This window comes from Diadema antillarum, unplaced genomic scaffold, assembly GCF_040938485.1.
Source record: "Diadema antillarum isolate AM-2024a unplaced genomic scaffold, OU_Dant_1.0 seq00001041_RagTag, whole genome shotgun sequence".
NCBI lineage: Eukaryota > Metazoa > Echinodermata > Echinoidea > Diadematoida > Diadematidae > Diadema > Diadema antillarum.
The window spans coordinates 644,213-662,604 of NW_027271872.1; the positions used below are offsets into that span (position 1 = coordinate 644,213).

Consider the following 18,392-nt stretch of genomic DNA (forward strand, 5'->3'; position numbering starts at 1 on the left):
TGTGTATCAGCCGACCCCCCCTGCTCTCCCCCACCCCCGGGCAACATGTTTATCACGCACTTGTAACAAAGAATCGCGCACTAGCAAGCATTCGCGCACTCAGTACGAGACGCCCATTGGCTGAAGCAGTTTTTCATTCTGCGCGCGTGCTAATGTAGGGAGAGGGGTGGGGGAGTGCGGAGGGGGGGGGGTCGGATGATACACCCAGTATGGCGCTGCCCATGCCAAAAATACACATAGCGCGTCACGGAATCGGTCAATAGATGGAAAAATTTCAGAAAATTGATTGTGTGCTTTCACATTTGACACTCTTTCTTTGTGAGCAGTACTTTATATCAATCCTGCAAGTTGTCTTCTTGTAAGTGACTGAACACCTCCCCCCCCCCCCCAAAAAAAAAAAAAAACTCCACTAAGGAAAAAATACCAAACAAACTCCTGTTCTCAAAGTCTAACATCATTAGTAAAGAGGGCATCTATCTGTTCTGCTATATTCAAACAAAGTGTCCTTGGCTGGCTGGGTGCTGCAGGAGACTCCTGTGGTATCAGCGCCGACCATAAACCCAAAAAGAAGAACGAAGAGGAAAGCTGGGTAGCTGACTTCCAGCATGTAGAGGAAGCCCTGCATTTAAATTTGTGTCATGGAGAACGGATATACTCGAATGGAAACTCCGTCAGAGAGATTTCCTCTCCAATTGTTGTTACCACGGAGATCATGATCTGACGATCTGTCGGGCAACACCAGTGGAGACAGTGAGGTACGTGATGATGGTGGTGGTACTGCACACCTGGGAGTGTTTCGATGTTCTTATTCAGCCATACTCCTCAGAGATTACGCTTGTGCTATACTTGTAGCAATCATTTTTCTCTCAAGTTCGTTTAAAGACCTGGGACCAGAATACAGTGTGGGTGTGTATATATTCAGCTGTAGACTCATATATCTACACTTTGCCCCATTATGTTGAATACTTACAGTTGACTTGTGTGCAATACATGGGTATTCTGTATTTGTGTACACCATTACTTTTTTTTAAAGATTCTGATGCATAGTTGTAGTTTGAAAGTAATTTCACCGTCAAAGGTCAATTCTAGGTTCTTACAATGTAGTCTGCTTGTGGTTCCATCCTTTAACTTATATACTTAAAGGGACTGTACAGTACTGGTTGAGGTGGGGATTCAGGTTTATAACATTCCTAAGCGAGATAATGAGAAACCTCTTATGAAATATGAAAGAGCATGTAATTCTAAGAAGGATTCAACATTCATTTGATGAAAATTGGTTTTCCAATGGCTGAGATATAAAAAAAAGTGATAATAATAAAAGGCGACAGGCCACTTCTTTTATTAGGATCACTTTGTTTCACCTTGTTTTTGGATATCTCAGCCATTTCAAAACCGATTTTCATCAAATAAACTTTTGATACCCCTTAGAATTGCATGCTTTTTGACACCTCATAGAGTGGTTTCTGAATATCTCGCAAAATGTTAAAAGCTAAATCCTCACCTCAACCAGAACTGTACACACCCTTTAAATGATATGTTGAAAATTTCAGTGATTTCTGTTTTATTACTCTGCTTTTTGTAGAAATGTCTGTCATCAAAGAGAACCACAATATTGTTTCTTGTGAGACAAGCAGTCCATTCTATTAAAGTTATGTTTTTCCAATTGATTAAGCCAAGTGTGGCATTTGTTTCAGAACTTTATCAAACATTGTAGAATAGCAGGTTGTGTAAGTTCATGCTGCTTCCAAAGAGCTTCTATCGTCTAGATGCTCAGATATCATCTTGAGATGGCTCACATGGTTTGCACAACATATCTTGAGCTGGTGAGACCAATGAGGTACTAGGCTTGCCTTGTACCTCCTTTGTGAGACCATTCAAAAAACAATCCCCACTGAATGCTTCATTTATAAAATGTCTGGAACTGTCTAGTGGATGAGGATCCGCCCATTGTATTAGAAAGCATTTATATTTCTCCAGCTTGCTGGAATGGGGCAGTCAGATGAGGGCCTGAAATATTAAAAAAAAAAGTTCCCATCCATGTCATTCGCTTGACAGCGAGCTTTTGTTGCCGTTAGCAAGTGGGCCAGTGGGTTTGTACTTTGTAGCACCTTGCTGCCTGATCGCGGAATCTGCGTCCATCCTACACCTCTCCAACCCAACTGGTTGGCACTTCTTTTCTTGAAAACTAAAGCTTACTCAGAGTCATACTGTTCTCCCTAGATGTTATATTTGTTTTTGTTTTTGTTTTTGTTTTTTGGTACTTCCTGTCTTGTTCAAAAAATGACCTAAAATGTTGCACAATACAAAAGTACGCTTTAGTCAAATGCTTACAGACTCAACTACGAATACTGTCTCTATCTATGGAAAATGTTGCTCTGCTTGTACATTGTAGTCCATAGTGGACAAAAGGATGCAGGGCAATATTGGTTATGCCCTGCCTGGTGCTTCACAACAATGAACTCATCAGTGTACGCTCCGCACCAGCTGCATTTTTTTTTTTTTGTAGTTCAGAAACTTTTCTGAATGAATGAGTCAAATGACTGATGGTTGATGTGGCATCAATTGGCTGCTCTCTGTCAGAGACTGCTCTCGATCTCCACTCTTAGGCCGTGGATTTGTGTTCGAGCTGCGTTGGTCACGCACAATGGGACATCTCCGCACTCCAGAGCCCACAGCCGGGCGTCAGTGCAAGGCCAGGCAGAACGAGGCGTAATCCCACGTATTTAGATTTCTGATGTGCACATACAACCTTATCTGCTGCAGCCATTTGTGTTCTCTCAACAATTGGGACAGACTTGTTGGGTCTGCATCTTGAATGCCACGTTCTTCATCCCCCCCCCCCCCTTTACACACACACACACACACACACACACACACACACACACACTTTCATGAGGGATATTGCCCCAAGCGCAATCATTATGTCAAGTTAAGTCATTACGAAAGTGAAAGAGAAAGATTTTCTTGTTTTTTTCATGAGATAGTGAAGAGAGTTGTCTGATGGTGGTAGGGGGCGGGTAGGGTTAAAGAGACTGTACAGTTCTGGTTGAGGTGAGGATTTAGCTTTTAACGTTTTGCGAGATATTCAGAAACCATGCACTCTATGAGATGTCAAAGAGCATGCACTTCTAAGGGGTATCAAAAGTTTATTTGATGGAAAATCGATTTTGAAATGGCTGAGATATCCAAAAACAAGATGAAACAAAGAGATCCTAATAAAAGGCGTGGCCTGTCGCCTTTTATTATTATCACTTTTTTTTATATCTCAGCCATTTGAAAGCCAATTTTCATTAAATAAACGTTGAATCCTTCTTACAATTACATGCTCTTTCATATTTCATAAGAAGGTTCTCATTATCTCACTTCGAAATGTTATAAACCTGAATCCCCACCTCAACCAGTACTGTACTGTCCCTTTAAGGGGGATACGACTTTATGGTCTGCCCTCGTAAGAAATTGCCACAATCAGTTCCATTGAGCCTGTGGTTATTCACTGGATAATGAGTTGGACTGAGTCAAAGGCTACATCCAATCATGTCATCAGACAGACAGACAGACAGACAGACAGATCAATTGAAAGATGGAGCAGCGGAAGAGATATGGAAGTCTTTGTGTTTGAGGGGTGCAAGTGATAATTATCAAAATCTATGTGCATTCACATTTTTTTGGTGAAATACCACATTTTAACCACATTTTGATGTCATGTTTCCATGGTGGATTTGCATGGGGTACAGACTGCATGAGTAATATTGCACTCATTGAAAGGGAAAATTTATCCTCAAGAGTATAATCAGATTCGGTGAATGCAGCAATATTTGCAGAACACATCAGTGAAATTTAAGGAAAATCACAGGATCTGTTTAAACGTTACGAATTGTTGAAGTTATTGAGTGCTGCCTTCACTAGATAAGAAGGCCACAATTGTTTTAGTAGTGGAATGTTGCAAAAAAAAAGTTTGAAGAGAATTCCACATGTTTTATATTGCAAGCAATGTATAAAAGCAGTCTACTTCCCTCCTTCAGATGGAAAGGGAATAATATCATACTTAAAGGCATAATTTACCATTTGCAGATGAAACAAAACCCTGGCATTAGTGCTTTAAAATAGTTCTAAAATGTGAGTTTGGGATAGAAACAACCACTGTAAAAATCTAAATCCATATAATCAATGAAGTATTGCTAAATACACAAATTGTGAACAATAGTTATAGTAAAAATGTTGCCAGATTAAACCGTCTATAGTTATGGTTTACTAAGAAATATACTGATATCTCCTTATATTTCAGGCGTTATTGCAAAAAAAAAAATTATATGGTTGGATGTTTTTTCATACAAAAGACCTACACATTATGCATCAAATGTGATATCTTGAACATTTTTTAAATCACTGTTCCCAAAGGTAAACAGACCTTTAACAAGGCGATATGTCAATAATAAGTAGAGGGAATGTGTACATTTCTCATCAAAGGAAAGTTTATGGAATTCTCTGTGTAGTTTCTTTTCTATTCTATAACTGTGACAGGCTGAATGGATGGGTGTTGCCTTCATAATTTGTGATAGGACCTAATGGCACAGGGATTCAATCAAAACCTGAAATCCATAACTTAGCAATGAATTGTTTGATTTCCCTTACAACTTCACTGATGTACTCTTGTACTCTTTTTGCATTCACTGAATCCACATACTATTTGGGGTAAATTCGCTGTTAAACACTTAATCCTCGGTTGAAATCATCCCATATCCTTATAAATCCCTCCTCCGTTTAATCTGCGGCATGTCCTTGTGACGGTTGTCATTTGTTGCAGTCTTTTCCCTTCCTTAATTTGCACAGCCAGGTTAATTTTAAAGACTTATCTCTCTCCTAACCCCCCCCCCCCACCCTTCCTCCCCCTCTTCATCTGTCACTGCCAAATTCTGCATTTTGTATCTCCGCCCAAGGCTGCCGGCATGCTGCCCGGTGATTAGTATGTGGGATTTGATATAATTTAGAGGGATGTGAAATTAATTAATTTTCTTGTCTGTGGCTGCTGTGTTGGGGAGAGCAAAAGGTCACTCCTCTAAGCTGCTTTAAGCTGGCTCCATCAACAGAGTTTGTTTTCTCTTGGTGTAATGTCTCTTCTTCAGGCTCCTCCTCATCTTCCTCCAATTCATCCTCTTCCTCTTCCTCTCCCTCCTCCTCATCCTCCTCCTCATCTTCTTCCATGTCTCCTAGCAACCAATACAGGCATATCTGGTGGAGTTAAAGACCTGGGGGGTGTTTCATAAAGCTGTTAGTAAAGTTACGAACAGCTTACGAGCGACTGGTGATCCGTTCTATGTGCTATACTTACCAGAATTTCCATAATTCAGCACAAGAACTGATCACCAGTCGCTTGTAAGTCGTTCGTAACTTTACAAACAGCTTTATGAAACAACCCCCTGGTAGTGTGGGGATACGATTGAGTGGGAAAGCTCGCACGACTCAGACATAATAATCAAGAATCACGGTCACAAATTGTGTTCACCTTTATCACTGATCTCCTCGTAAATACACACACAGCCGAAGAATCTTGTTGGTTGCAGAGACATCTCAGTGATGTCTCCATTAAAGACACCCAGTCGCGAGGATACATGGACATATTTCAGCCGCGGGCGGCAGCACGTAAACTCGCTTCCGAAGTTGCTACGAAGCGAAATGTGTGTGTGCGCAAGACATCCCTAAAGCAATGTATCGCGCTATAGTATCTCGATTGCTCGCGATCGCTTGCTGAGCGCGGGACAGTACGTTTTGTGTAATGTGAGTGATGTTCGCATGAGCTAGTAGCTAGCTGCGTATACTTCGTACGACTACGCATTCTCTTCATCGCATCGTCGATCGTCGTCACTCGTGAACTATACTGTAATCATCAGATCAGATCAGATTAGTGAGTGCAGACCACATTATAATAGATAGGGTGGCCATCATGGACGATGACACATCGTCATGGGTAGCGGATGTTACCGCCGAGTTGTCTATTCTGAACGCGGACGATTGGGTCGGAGACCCTGCCTGTATCATGTACTTGCCCTGGCGTGTGTACATAAATTCAGGACGGGGAAGCGACTGTGCCCGTACAGGGCCAACGGCCAACGGCCACAGTTGCACTGCACATTTATGCAGTATTTTTGCACTCTTCATTGTTTTACTAACTAATATGAAGAAGGTGAGCGTTGTATCACCTGCCTGGAATATACTATTATGTAAGAAGCAATGCCGAAACCCTTTCATTTGACTAGGTAAACTCACAGTTATAGTTCTGTCAGCTTAGCCTGGTGTGAATAATCTTTAAAAAAAGACACACACACACACAAAGTGAACATTAAAACTCATAGATAAGTACATGACAAATAAGATGTAATGCCTTCTTCAGACAGGAGCATAAAGAAATTATTGTCTATCTCCCTCTTACACAAACAAACAGAACACTATTGTCTCAACAATACAGTGTGAAGGATAACCATTATAAATAAACCTATCACAGGTATCAGTATTTGAGGTTATGTGTGAAAAATGCCCTACAAATTAATGAAAATCGCGGACAGTAGACCTTTGTCCATAGTCAACTCAGTGTAACATCGCAAAGCCATTGTAATGGGTTAGCTTTCTACCAAACACTGATTAAAATACCATTCAGAGGCGTACCTTTGATCAACAAATAAGGGATGTGCCACGGATACCAATTAATCGTACTTGATGAAGCTCATACCTGTACATATTAGCATGTTACAAACTGATAGGTTCATATTGCCCCTTGACCTATGACCAATATCTGTATTAGAATTAAAACAATGGATTCTTATGAACTGTTGTTCATCAACAACTTCCACACCAATCAACATCCCTATTAGACACTCCTATATGAAGATGTGAAGGTGAATAAAACTAACTTTCACGTACAAGGGTATTGTACGTACACTACTGTAACTCTGTAGTTACTATACCACTGACCTGACACTGTCGGTGTAACCAAACTTTAACGAATTTCAACTGTAAAGGATCAATTTTTTTTTCTTCAGAATTTACATTTCAACATACTTGTAGAAATTCACATGAAAAGATGTACACTTCACTGGATCACTTGAATTTGGTTTCAAATTATTGGACCAAATGCATTGGAAGTTTGACTATAAATGCAACATAGATGCCTGAAACTTTTGCCAAGCTTATGAAAATTACAATCTTTATCAAAATTCCTTAACCAAACTTAAAATGTCGGGCCCCTAAATATGATGAAAGAGGAGACTTTGCTATACAGTTAAATCAATGGGGACAAACAGTATTTGAATCGCAGCCATGAAATCTGGCTATGCAAATTTAACCTGGATTGTTGACGCTAGCTGCTCAGGAAAGTGACCTCTCTGTATCTATCTAGATTCTACATTTGCACATGAAATACTTTAAATTCTCAATACTGTGATGACAAAAAACTTACCACTACTTGCGATTCCCTGACTAATGACATTTGCTGCCTACTGCTGGGTCAGTTTTTAAGAAGCGATAAACTGACCCAGCAAATGTCATTTCGATTACGGCGTTATCATAATTTGACATAAATGAGAACTTAGAGAAGTTTTTCGCGGAATTATACATAGAAAAATAGGCCTACTTGTCGATGAAACGCAAAGGCCCTAGCAGTTAAAGATAGATTAGAAAAAGTCATTCCACTTCAATCATTGATTCATGTAATAGACTTCTAACGTTACTTACACATCATCTGGATCTGGATTCCTTGAAGTTGTTGACTTGGTCAGCTGGGGTTGCTTGATTGGCGTAAGCCGTGGCATTACAATTCCACCGTGCATGCCGTAACACGAATTTGCACATTCTAAATTCCTGCAAAACTGTTCATGCAACTCTAGCAAGTGGAAAGCAAATTTTTCATCGGCACGCTGACGCTGAAGCTTCCCCCTCTGCCACTGGTCTCTTACTTGTCCTAAGCAGGGAGGTGAGAGGAAACCTCCCTGTCCTAAGCATGCTAAGAACACGTCTCTCTGCGTTCTCCACTCGTCGATAGCGTCAAACAAGTAGATACGTTTTACTCGAGTTGGACGGCTGTTTTGATCTCCATTGTGAGGTTTCATTACTAAACCAAAGCCAAGGCTAATCCGAAACAGTACACGCATACCACACACATTATTGATATTGACATACCGGTACCGACGACTTTATACCAACTTTGTTATGTTCCGATCCGGCCCAACATACTGTAACACAGCTGACGCAGCAGACAATTGCCAATGAGATCAAAACAACCCGCCATATGGCCATGAGCATTGCAACTTGCTATACATGAAGTTTAGAGTTTTAATATTTCTTCATCAAAGCATATTTATAAATACCAAATATTAAACAACGTAATATATGAATGATTTAAAATATTGTTATATAATATTTTCAGACATTTTAAAATATTATTGCTTAGATTGCTGAAATTGGCACCATAGTGCAAATAAACAGAGACTGCAGCCAGATACGTACGTACACCACACAGCTCTACTGTTGTGTCGCGACGGGGACCCGTAGGAGAGATTTTCATGCACATGGCTGTTGTGCGGTTTTGTGCGTGCACCCATTCGGCCCCATTCGGTAGGTATTCGGGCGTCCATGTTGAAATTACAGTGGACGGCTCGCACGGCTCTCGTGCCCCATCTGGTTTTCGCTGGTGCGCTGCGTAGCGTCGTGTTCGGCATTCGGTACGTACGGGGGTACAATAACGGGAGGAGCAGCTTGTCGTGCTTTTCTACTGAGCTGCGAATCGCCTGCGACGACCGATTGCCTTTAAGTGGGTATCTCTGGAGTGAAGACCAGGCGGCAACTTGATAGCGACTGGTCGTAGAAACATTTCAGTGATGTCTCCATTAAGTACACATATGTAGATCTCATTGGAGTGAAGACAAGGTGGCGACCTGATGGCGACTTGAGTCTCACCGGTCATAGAGACATCTTGGTGATGTCTCCATGAAGTGGGTATCTCATTGTAGTAAAGACTAGGTGGAGACCTGATGGCCACGCGAGTCAGGCTGGTGGCAGAGATATCTCAGTGGTGTCTCCATTAAGTGGGTATCTCATTGAAGTGAAGAAAAGGTGGTGACTCGAGTCTTGCTGGTTGCAGAGACATCTGTGATGTCTCCATAAAGTCTTCTTGGTCTCTGGGGAGTTGGAGAGAATTGGATATGTTCAGTTTTTCCAGTCTTCGGCAGGTGGTGGAGATGTCTCCATGACGTCTCCTTAGATGCAGGCCATGTCCCTGAGACTAAGTTTGTCTGCAACCTCTCCGAGACTTCTGTGAGACCTTACGGAGACCCATGGTGGCCCACTGGCAATGATGTGGAGACCTCGCGGAGACGTTTCTGCGACACAGAAAACCTGCGTCGCAGAGACATTGTGGCAATGTCCCCGTGACTTCCCGACAAATAAATTGCCACCTTCTTTGGAGACTTCTCACACCTCACGCTGGAGTCGCCTTCTTGGTGAGAGCCCAAACCATTTTTTGGTCTTTTGAGTCACACAAGATGCGGTGATTGACCAGTTATGGCAGTCATGGTGACTCCTCCTCCAAGGGAGAGACCCTTTAATGATGTTTTTTTCTCCCTTTTTTCCACAGTGATATCACAAAAGGGGAAGTGTACATACCTCACCTGAGCAAACGTAACACATGACTCGAGTCACACTTTGCAATTTTGTCAGCACTGTTCTGCTTTAGTAGCTATCTAGTCGTAAAAATAGAACATATATATTTTGCAGAAAATCTGGCATTCTTGCTTAAAATATATAATTGAAAAAACAAAGGAAGACAAAAGTGAATAGGGAACGTCAGTGACGTCAGGGTTTCCCAGCCTCTTTAGATATGAGTCAGTTTTCTCAGGGCCACAATTGTAACAAGAGCAATTGTTGGCTATCAATTCAATAGGAATACATTGGTTTACTCTTCTCTGCTTATCTGGTTGGATCTAGGGAGGTAGACATCTGTTCATGTGAGTCCAAGCAAAGAAAGACATTGGGCATGTTCCGATGGCAGAAGGAGTGAGATTTGGATGTGATCCAAATGGCGATCCAAATCTCACTTTTCAGATCACCGTTCAAACGAGGCAAAAAATCATCTGAATAATCATGAACGGAGCATCAGTGCTTTTTGGCAGCCATTCACACGACAACTGAAAATCTTACTAATGCACTTGAGCGGAACGCTTTTGAGCTTAGCCTGACCCCCAACAACTAGAGCTACTCAGCATGCAGCACAGTTAAACCCCGGTCACACAGCGCTCTACGGCTTAATCACGGCCAAAACACATCAAAAAGTGGTCTCCCATGAAGCAGATGATGTTGTTTGCGTTGATGTCGAGTTTAGGACGAGCTATGGTCGATTTATAGACGTGGCAGGACGCAGGGAAAAATCAGAACGGCGTCGGACGCGGTAAAAAGTTTTGAACTGCTCAAAATTTTATTCTGCAGACAGCCACTGGCGACACATGTGGTAAAGACGTGCAACACACGTGAAACACACATGATAATCCGTATTCCGGCAGTGATTGAAACTTGGGGAGATGCGGTAAAGACGCGAAAGTTTAGCGGTCTGTCATGGGCAGCGCACGGTCATAGCACGGTCATCTGACGCGTGTTTCGCGTTGGTATCACTGGAAATAGCGTGTGTTTAGCGGCTCATCGCTGACAAATGGTTTTTTCCGCGTACACACACGTGGCTGGACGTGGTTAGCCGTGCTTAGGCAGTGCTTCAGCAGTGGAACAGCCGCCAACGGTCATACCACGTACAAAGCACGGCCAAACCAAAATTGACCAACAAATTACCACTTACGACCACGTCCACCAGATTTTCATAACTTTTTTGTACGTGATTTAGACGTGGAGTGCTGTGTGACCGGGACTTTATGTGCGTCATGTGCGTTCATCCTTCGCTGCACACTGAACGCAAGCCTGGGCCTACACACACACACACACACATCATTGCCATGCAGTGTATGCATTATCTACAGACCTGTTCACATGTGGCTTAGTTTTCTCGCTGTGGTAGGAATACGGAACGTGCTGTGGCTGCCCAAGCCCCTAGCAAGAACAGGTGATGAATTGTGGGCTAAAAAAAACATTGATGTTCATATCTCTGTTCCAATGGGACTCTTATGGCACGGTGCAGAGCATCACATTTATTCGAGAAATTTGTATTGAATAGTATTATACTAATCTCAATCCGAATCACGATTTTCACCTTGCCGGGCATTCACACAACAAATTTGTGAGATTTGGATCGCAATCCAAACATCAGTGTTTGGAATAACAATCCAAATCTTACTCCCAAACTGCCGTGTGAACACCTCCAGTCTTGGTCCTTCCTGCCAGTCAGTATGTTCCATGCCTGGTGATTCAGCTTTTCATCCCACTTCGTTTCATTCGCACACACATGTGTTACAAGAGAAGGTAAATATTTGATGTAGTTGACTTCTGAATGATAATCACACAAAGGAAAAGATTAAACCAGGGATCTCTGTCTGTAGACTCTGATGTACAAAAGATGTCATGCCAATGTGAATTCATTTTCTTGTTGCACATGAAAGGCAGTGGCCTTCTTTGTTTCCACAAAGTCCCTTTCAAGTCCTTCCTCATCCCCCTTCCAATTTTTGTCTGTGTGACACCTGTTATCGAATAGATGCCAAATTTACAACCACTCTGGTATTTATTGAGTCGTGCAAAAAGTGGAGATTTCCTGTAATTGTCCTCCTTTTTTCCTGTGATCAATTTCTGTGCCTGGAGATGGCCTTGAGATTTACCAAGGAACATTTTCTCTGTCTTTTTTTTTTTAAAGCGGTAAAATGTAATTTTGGCAACAGTGACTTAAAAAATGTTCAAGATGTTACATTTGATGCATATAATGTGTTGGTCTGTTGTATCACAAAACATCCTACCATATGAAATATTTGCAATAAAACCTAAAATATAAGGAGATATTAGTATTTTCCTCAATAAGCCATAACTGTAGACGGTTTAGTCATGGAAACATTCTTATATGATTATGTTCACATTTTGTATATTTAACAGTACTTAACATCGATTACTCTGTACACGGATTCAAATTTTTATATTGGTTGTTTCTATCCCTAACTCACATTTTAGAACTATTTTGAAGCACTCAAGCTGGATTTTTGTTTCATCTGTGAATGGTAAATTATGCCTTTAAGATCTAAGATACCACTATGTTGCAGAGCTGTCGTATTTCATGTCATTTGCCTTTTGTTGTCAGCATGGACAAGGATGTCACTGTCTGAAATCCCATTCACATATATAATCTTATCATTGATTGTTGGAAAGCAATCACAGGGTGTTAAGAAGCACAAAATTTAGACCAAAACGGTATAAGCTGTACCAGATCTTGATACCGAATCAGCATTGCTTCATGTCCGTGAGCGTCTGAACGTATGGCGACCATAGAACGGTATAACTGGGCAGGGCGTAATGGGAGTGCGCGCGAAAAGGTGTCCCTATATGCCTGTCTCTCGTGCGATGTCATGACCATAACAACATGAGCAGTGGGCAACTGCTCATATATGCAATGTTTTCCCATATGGTTGAGATTAGCATCTAAACGGTCTGCAAGCTGTACAGTGGTTCTTTATATGTTTTTTTTAATGGAGTTTTGGTATAAACTGGTTTGCGTCTGAACAGGGGGATAGAAATCAATATTAATCACTGCCATTCACACATCAACAGAAAAAAAAATCACTTGGCTGTGAGTGGAGCACTTCAAATCGAGAACTGCTTATGCAGTATGACCTCAGTTCAGAATGCTGTAAAACATGATATATTCACAGTATGAAATTTTCGCGAATTAGAGCCGACGGCCTTTTTAGCAGTATGAGATTTTTGCGAAGTGCAACTGGCATTCAATGCATATAGTGTCAACAAGAACTTTCGCATGCATTTTAATTTCGCGCATCTCAGTGCTCGCAAAATTCGCGAAATTAAAATGCATGCGAACATTCCTCATTCTTCAGTACCCTCAATCACGCAAAGCACAGCGAGTTGAACCATGGTGTAAAAAAAAAATGATTTTGTTGTCGCGTGTTTGACATCCTAGACACAAATATCAAAACGGACTGACATTGGCATCACAATGAGGATCTTGAAAGCAAGTGATTTTTTTGTGTGTCTACTCACAAGAATTGAAACAGTTTTTGCGTGGTGTTGCAAAATCTTCTTAAAAAGCCGCTATTTTCTGATATACATGCACAGGCCTTTAGTGGCTCATAACTGTAAAGCATGAATAGAAGGGCGATTCAGAAACATGATTCCAAACAATAAGATTTTGTTGACTGAAACCCCTGTATGTGCTGCACATATGGGGCCGTTGACATTGTGTGAATTAACAAATGTTCCTAGTTGCCATGTACAATCCATAGTTTCAGGAAATGAAAATCTCAAGTCACGCTTCCCATTATTGTTAACATCCAATAGCTGTCAGGTCTGCGACCTCCATTGATAATTCCTGTGTGTGCACATTGTATTTCCCTTTGTTTTTGTTTGTTGAGCTATGGTGTTTGGAGGCGCGAACTAGTGTTATGTGCCATATTTGACACTGTCGTTTGTTGCAAGCTTTGCAAGTTCTAATTTCCTGTTGCATTTGGCATGGGTAAAATGTCTGACATTTGTATTGAAAGGGGAAGAAAACAAGAGAGAAGTTAGAGTGTATCACCAATAAACAAGATCCAATTTGGGAACCAGAGGAGAAATAAACCTATTTTAGGAGGTTATTACAATATCAGAAATGCAGTTTTGACTTCAACATGTCAGTTCAGAATTTTGCTGAAATATATGGAGAGTTTTTAATGCAAAAATAGGTTAACACCGTTTTCAAAGTTTTTAAAGTAAGGTCACACATGTTACATGTCAAGAAATATTTTTGAAGATATCAATGAAGTTATCACATGTATTTCATTTTCAGTGCTTTTCTTTGTTTTTTTCAGCAGATTTATTCTCAAACATTTTAATAGATTATAAATATATACTTGATAAAAATGGATACATCTGTTATGCATATTAACTTATCATATCAACAAGAAATGATCGCATGCAGTTTAATTTAATGAATTTTGCGAGAGAAAAGATTCACAAAATTAAAATGCATGCAAAAGTTTTGTCTATGCTCTATGCATTGAATGTTGACCAGTGGCAATTCGCAAAAATTTCATGCTGTGAAAATATCTAGCTTTTACAGAATGACCAACTAAATGTCAAAATGTTAGCTGACATTTTATCCTCCTGTGTGCAGAGCAGTTGCTTATAATACAGTGGATGAGGCCTTAGACTTAAAAAGAGAGATTCCTGGTGTAAATCCAGCCTAATTCTTATATTCTTTGGAGTGACATTATAGATACTACAGTATGTTATGTATGATGATATTTGTATGCACTGTACTGTAAATACCCGCGATATTTGTGTTGGCCCAGGTGTACGCATGAATACCTGCCAGGCTATGCTTGGGTAGTTTTCTTGGCCAAACCAAGGAGCTTCAAACACATGGAGATACAACGCTCACTTTCCTTTAGAAGTAAGCTGTGATGCCGCCGTCGTAAAACAGTGGGTGGTTGACCCTTATCTAATCTACTGGAATGTCACTCTGACCGCAATTCGAAAGCCCCGCGGAAAAATACGTCATCGGAAGTCAACGCTCTCGCAATGCATTGTGGACAAATACGTCATCGGAAGTCAACGTTCTCGCAATGCATTGTGGACGCGAAGCGATATTCGGTGATGTTTAGCCATACAGCTCTATGGCGATACTGTACTGTAGCGTGTATTAGCTAGCTAACTCATCGCGCTCGTTAATTGCTTGACAAGCTTCCGTAATTCCGTGGCGGACAAAACAAAAATGACTTCGTCTTCACTGACACTGGATGATAGAGACGTGATATGTATTTGTTCCATCCCCAAAACATCTAATCTCATATCCTGTTCTAATGTTTCGTGTACAATCGGTATTTACCACTCCGAATGTGTTGGACTGCAGCTGCACGGGCACGGGAGTGCTGGAAAATCGGATTGGTTTTGCGAGTTATGCGATGCCGATGAGACAGACGACGTATTGGAAGGGGATGTTGAACTTAATTCGGAAACTAAAAAAGGTACCGTTGAATTCATTGTTCTTACTGAGTGATATCATTACAAAAAAAAAAAAAAATAAATAAAAAATCGATAGGTACAGTCAGTGTCAGCATATGCAGCTGCAGGAGGTGGTGGTCTGGATGATCGCTGAGCAAGTTTTTTTTTGAACACTGAAAGTTGGATCATTTGAGCTGTAGACTTTACAATACGAAAACCAAGGAGCTTCAAACACACTGTTTGAAGCTCCTTGAAATGATTAACACTCAGGCCCTGTCTGCCACAGATAATATTTTCTGATAATTGATAGTACTTCAGAGAGGTATTAAATAGTAGCCAGTTAATAGGCCTACTTGATTTATAATAGACCTACCACGTCACTAATATTAATGATAATCATTTCCATTTGAAAAAAAAAATAATAATGTGTCTCCAAAAGAAATAGTTACACTTACAATAATACAAATTAATGGTTACAGTAATCAAATAACAGTCGTGATGCAATGCTGATTAAAAATAAAAATGATAAGTAATTTACCAATGATAAAAATAATTTAAGCGATAGTCATAAGGATACTGCAGTTACTGCTGCTGCTAACAAGAAATATGATGGGGGGGGGGGGTTGGTGTCGGGCTTGTATTCAGGGGAAATTTGATATCCGAGTATGTCATTGCAGAATCATTGCTACAGTACATGGCATGAACAAGTCTTAAAATGAAAATCCCATAATTTTTATTGTCAATAATGATCTACCTACAGTGTACTAGTAGTGTATTTGACTACTAGTATGTCGAAGTGGCTTTGCACCCTCAGCCTGATTTTGTTTAGGAGCTGACGGAGGGCTCTTGAGAAAAATTAATAAAATGACAAAAATTCTCTTTCCTTTTCTCTATAGTTATACTTGCTGCTTTGTGCTTGTATGTTTTATTTGCATGTATCAAAATATTAATAGGTCCAATAGGAATCAAGCTGATTACCTCTTCTTTAATCCTCATCTTCAGATGACCATATGGAACAATCATATGAACAGCATGAACCAGGATCTTCGTCTGATCAACAACCGAAACTGCCTAAGCAACAACAGAAGGTGATTCCATGTAAGTACAAGTGTATACCCAAAATTGGGTCCAATTCTGGTCATTTAAGGAAGAGCAATTTGATGAATTTTAAAATCAAAAGGCATACATGTAGTTCTTAAATGTAACATTGAAAAAAAAATTGAGGAAAAAATAGAAATGACTGGTACTTCACAAATTTAGTTGGTGAATTTAAAAGTACATGTATATGAGGTTTCATTCTTTTTTTCCCCCATTTCAATCTAATTTCTCTTTCATCAACAACGTAAACTATATATGTACATTTCTTAATGAAGAAAATTTTTAAAGCCTGTTGTCCTTTTTCTTTTCTAGTGCACGGCTCCAAGGTCGTTAAGAGTGTCATGGAAGCAGGGTACGACATCTATAAGGAAGCACTTGAAAGGGCACAAAAGGATGATCATTTAAAAAACTACCCTACAGGCCGAGAAGTCATTAGAGTTTGTGAACTTTTGTTAAAGTCCCCGACCGATGAGAGCAGGAAATCAGCCCTTGGACTTGTTGAGAGCGTACATACTTGTGCATGTGCTGGTGATGCATTTCCTGTTGGACCAGCAGCCAACGAGAAAATTTGCAGTGCCTTTCACCGCCTTCGAACGCAGACATCTCTACAACATACCTGGCAGACACTTCTTCTTCAGAGCAACATAACATCCTCACCCCAAACTTCACATCTTTCACTTCAGTATATACTGCGCCAACTTCTTCACATCATCACACACCGGAGACTCATTCAGCCCGATGAAATCCAGACTGATGACTCAGCAAATCTCACAGAGCATGATGAAAATGTCTTGAGATATGTGGCTGGCTACATCCCTTTCGCATTAAGTAAAAGATACACCAAGACAAACTCCAAATTCTACAGGACTTTACAATCTTGGAGGGGTTCAGATGAAGACATTGTTGCAGATACATTTCTTGAGTACACATGTACTTGGACGAATCTTGTTAATAGAGGGGGGCTTTTCCGTGTTAAGGACAATGTTTACATGCTGTTCCGGGCCATGGAAATTCAAACAAAAAGAACACTTAATATGAATCTTGCTCAATCTCCTGACCTTGGAGGCTTGTTGACCAAAGCTTTACTGCAAAGTGAACATGTTCTACATTGTTGGACCTCCCTCATTGAAGATTTGACTGAAAGTGAAGCACAAACATTGCTGCTTACTGTTGTAAGATACTGGGTAAAGATCAGGGTTAATGCCTTTGTACGAGTGTTTCTAAATCTACGCAAAGAGGAACAAGCAAAGAAAAAAAGGAGTAAGAAAATAGCACGCAAAGGAGAAAAGAGTTTAAGGAAAACTCTTCAGAAGTAATGAGCGAATCATTTGTGACAATCAGCAACATTGTCCTTAATTTCTACCGGTAGTATAATCTGGGATCATTGATGTCAAAAAAACAAAAAATTTTTCAGTTATACAGTTTGAAGTACAACTTTGGTCAACATTCATTCCTAAAATTAAGAACAGATGGAGAGGAGAGCAATTGTCCATGTATAACAACTGATGAAGCTAAATGCTGTAATGCTGTGATTATTCATGGAATCTTTATTAATGGTGCCTGTCAGTATTGTACGTTGTAACATTGTACATCCATCCTTCAGCAAGCTTTGTATTTGGCAATACACATATTAACAGAAAAGAAGTTTGTTAATGTATACATTAAAAACAGCTAGCACAATGAAATAGATCCCTAAGTGTTCATTGATTAACCATTCTGGTCACTTCATCTACAGGTCCATTCTTTGCTAGAATACGAGTTTCATAAATTGCTATGTTGGGCAAGCTGCTGCATTATATCGCTTTGAATTGAGTTAAGTGCCTAACCAACGGAGAAAAATGAAGGGTCGTTTGTACCCATGTGCACATGAGATATCCCCGATCTGGCTTGGTCCGTACGCTGATACCACCCAGCAGTTACCTGGCAACAGGGTGAATGCACCTGCAATAATGTTGTATTTGCATAGTGTGTTATTGTACAGTGAACGAGGAGTCTCTCTATTTCTCTCTCTCCTGTTCTTTCTCACCATCTTTCATAATCGCTGCCCCCTTCTTCTTTGTTTTTCTTTCTTAGCATCACCTGCGTTCCTGTCCGTGTATGTTTTGTTGTGTAACTGTTTTTGTTGTGTAAAATTAGGTTGTCTTGTAAAAACTCTTAATTTATTTATCTTT

The 18,392-nt window shown here is 40.4% G+C and overlaps 1 protein-coding gene and 1 long non-coding RNA gene across 2 annotated transcripts in view; both read left to right on the top strand.

Moving 5' to 3' along the window:
• Positions 1 to 18,392, top strand: part of LOC139742999 (uncharacterized) — a 99,131-nt gene that overhangs the window by 44,875 nt on the left and 35,864 nt on the right. The window lies entirely within an intron of this gene.
• Positions 16,102 to 18,305, top strand: LOC139742998 (uncharacterized). Its single transcript, XM_071653506.1, has 2 exons — positions 16,102 to 16,221; positions 16,534 to 18,305. Exons 1-2 carry the CDS (start codon positions 16,134 to 16,136, stop codon positions 17,535 to 17,537), a joined length of 1,092 nt encoding a protein of 363 aa, XP_071509607.1. The 5' UTR covers positions 16,102 to 16,133; the 3' UTR covers positions 17,538 to 18,305.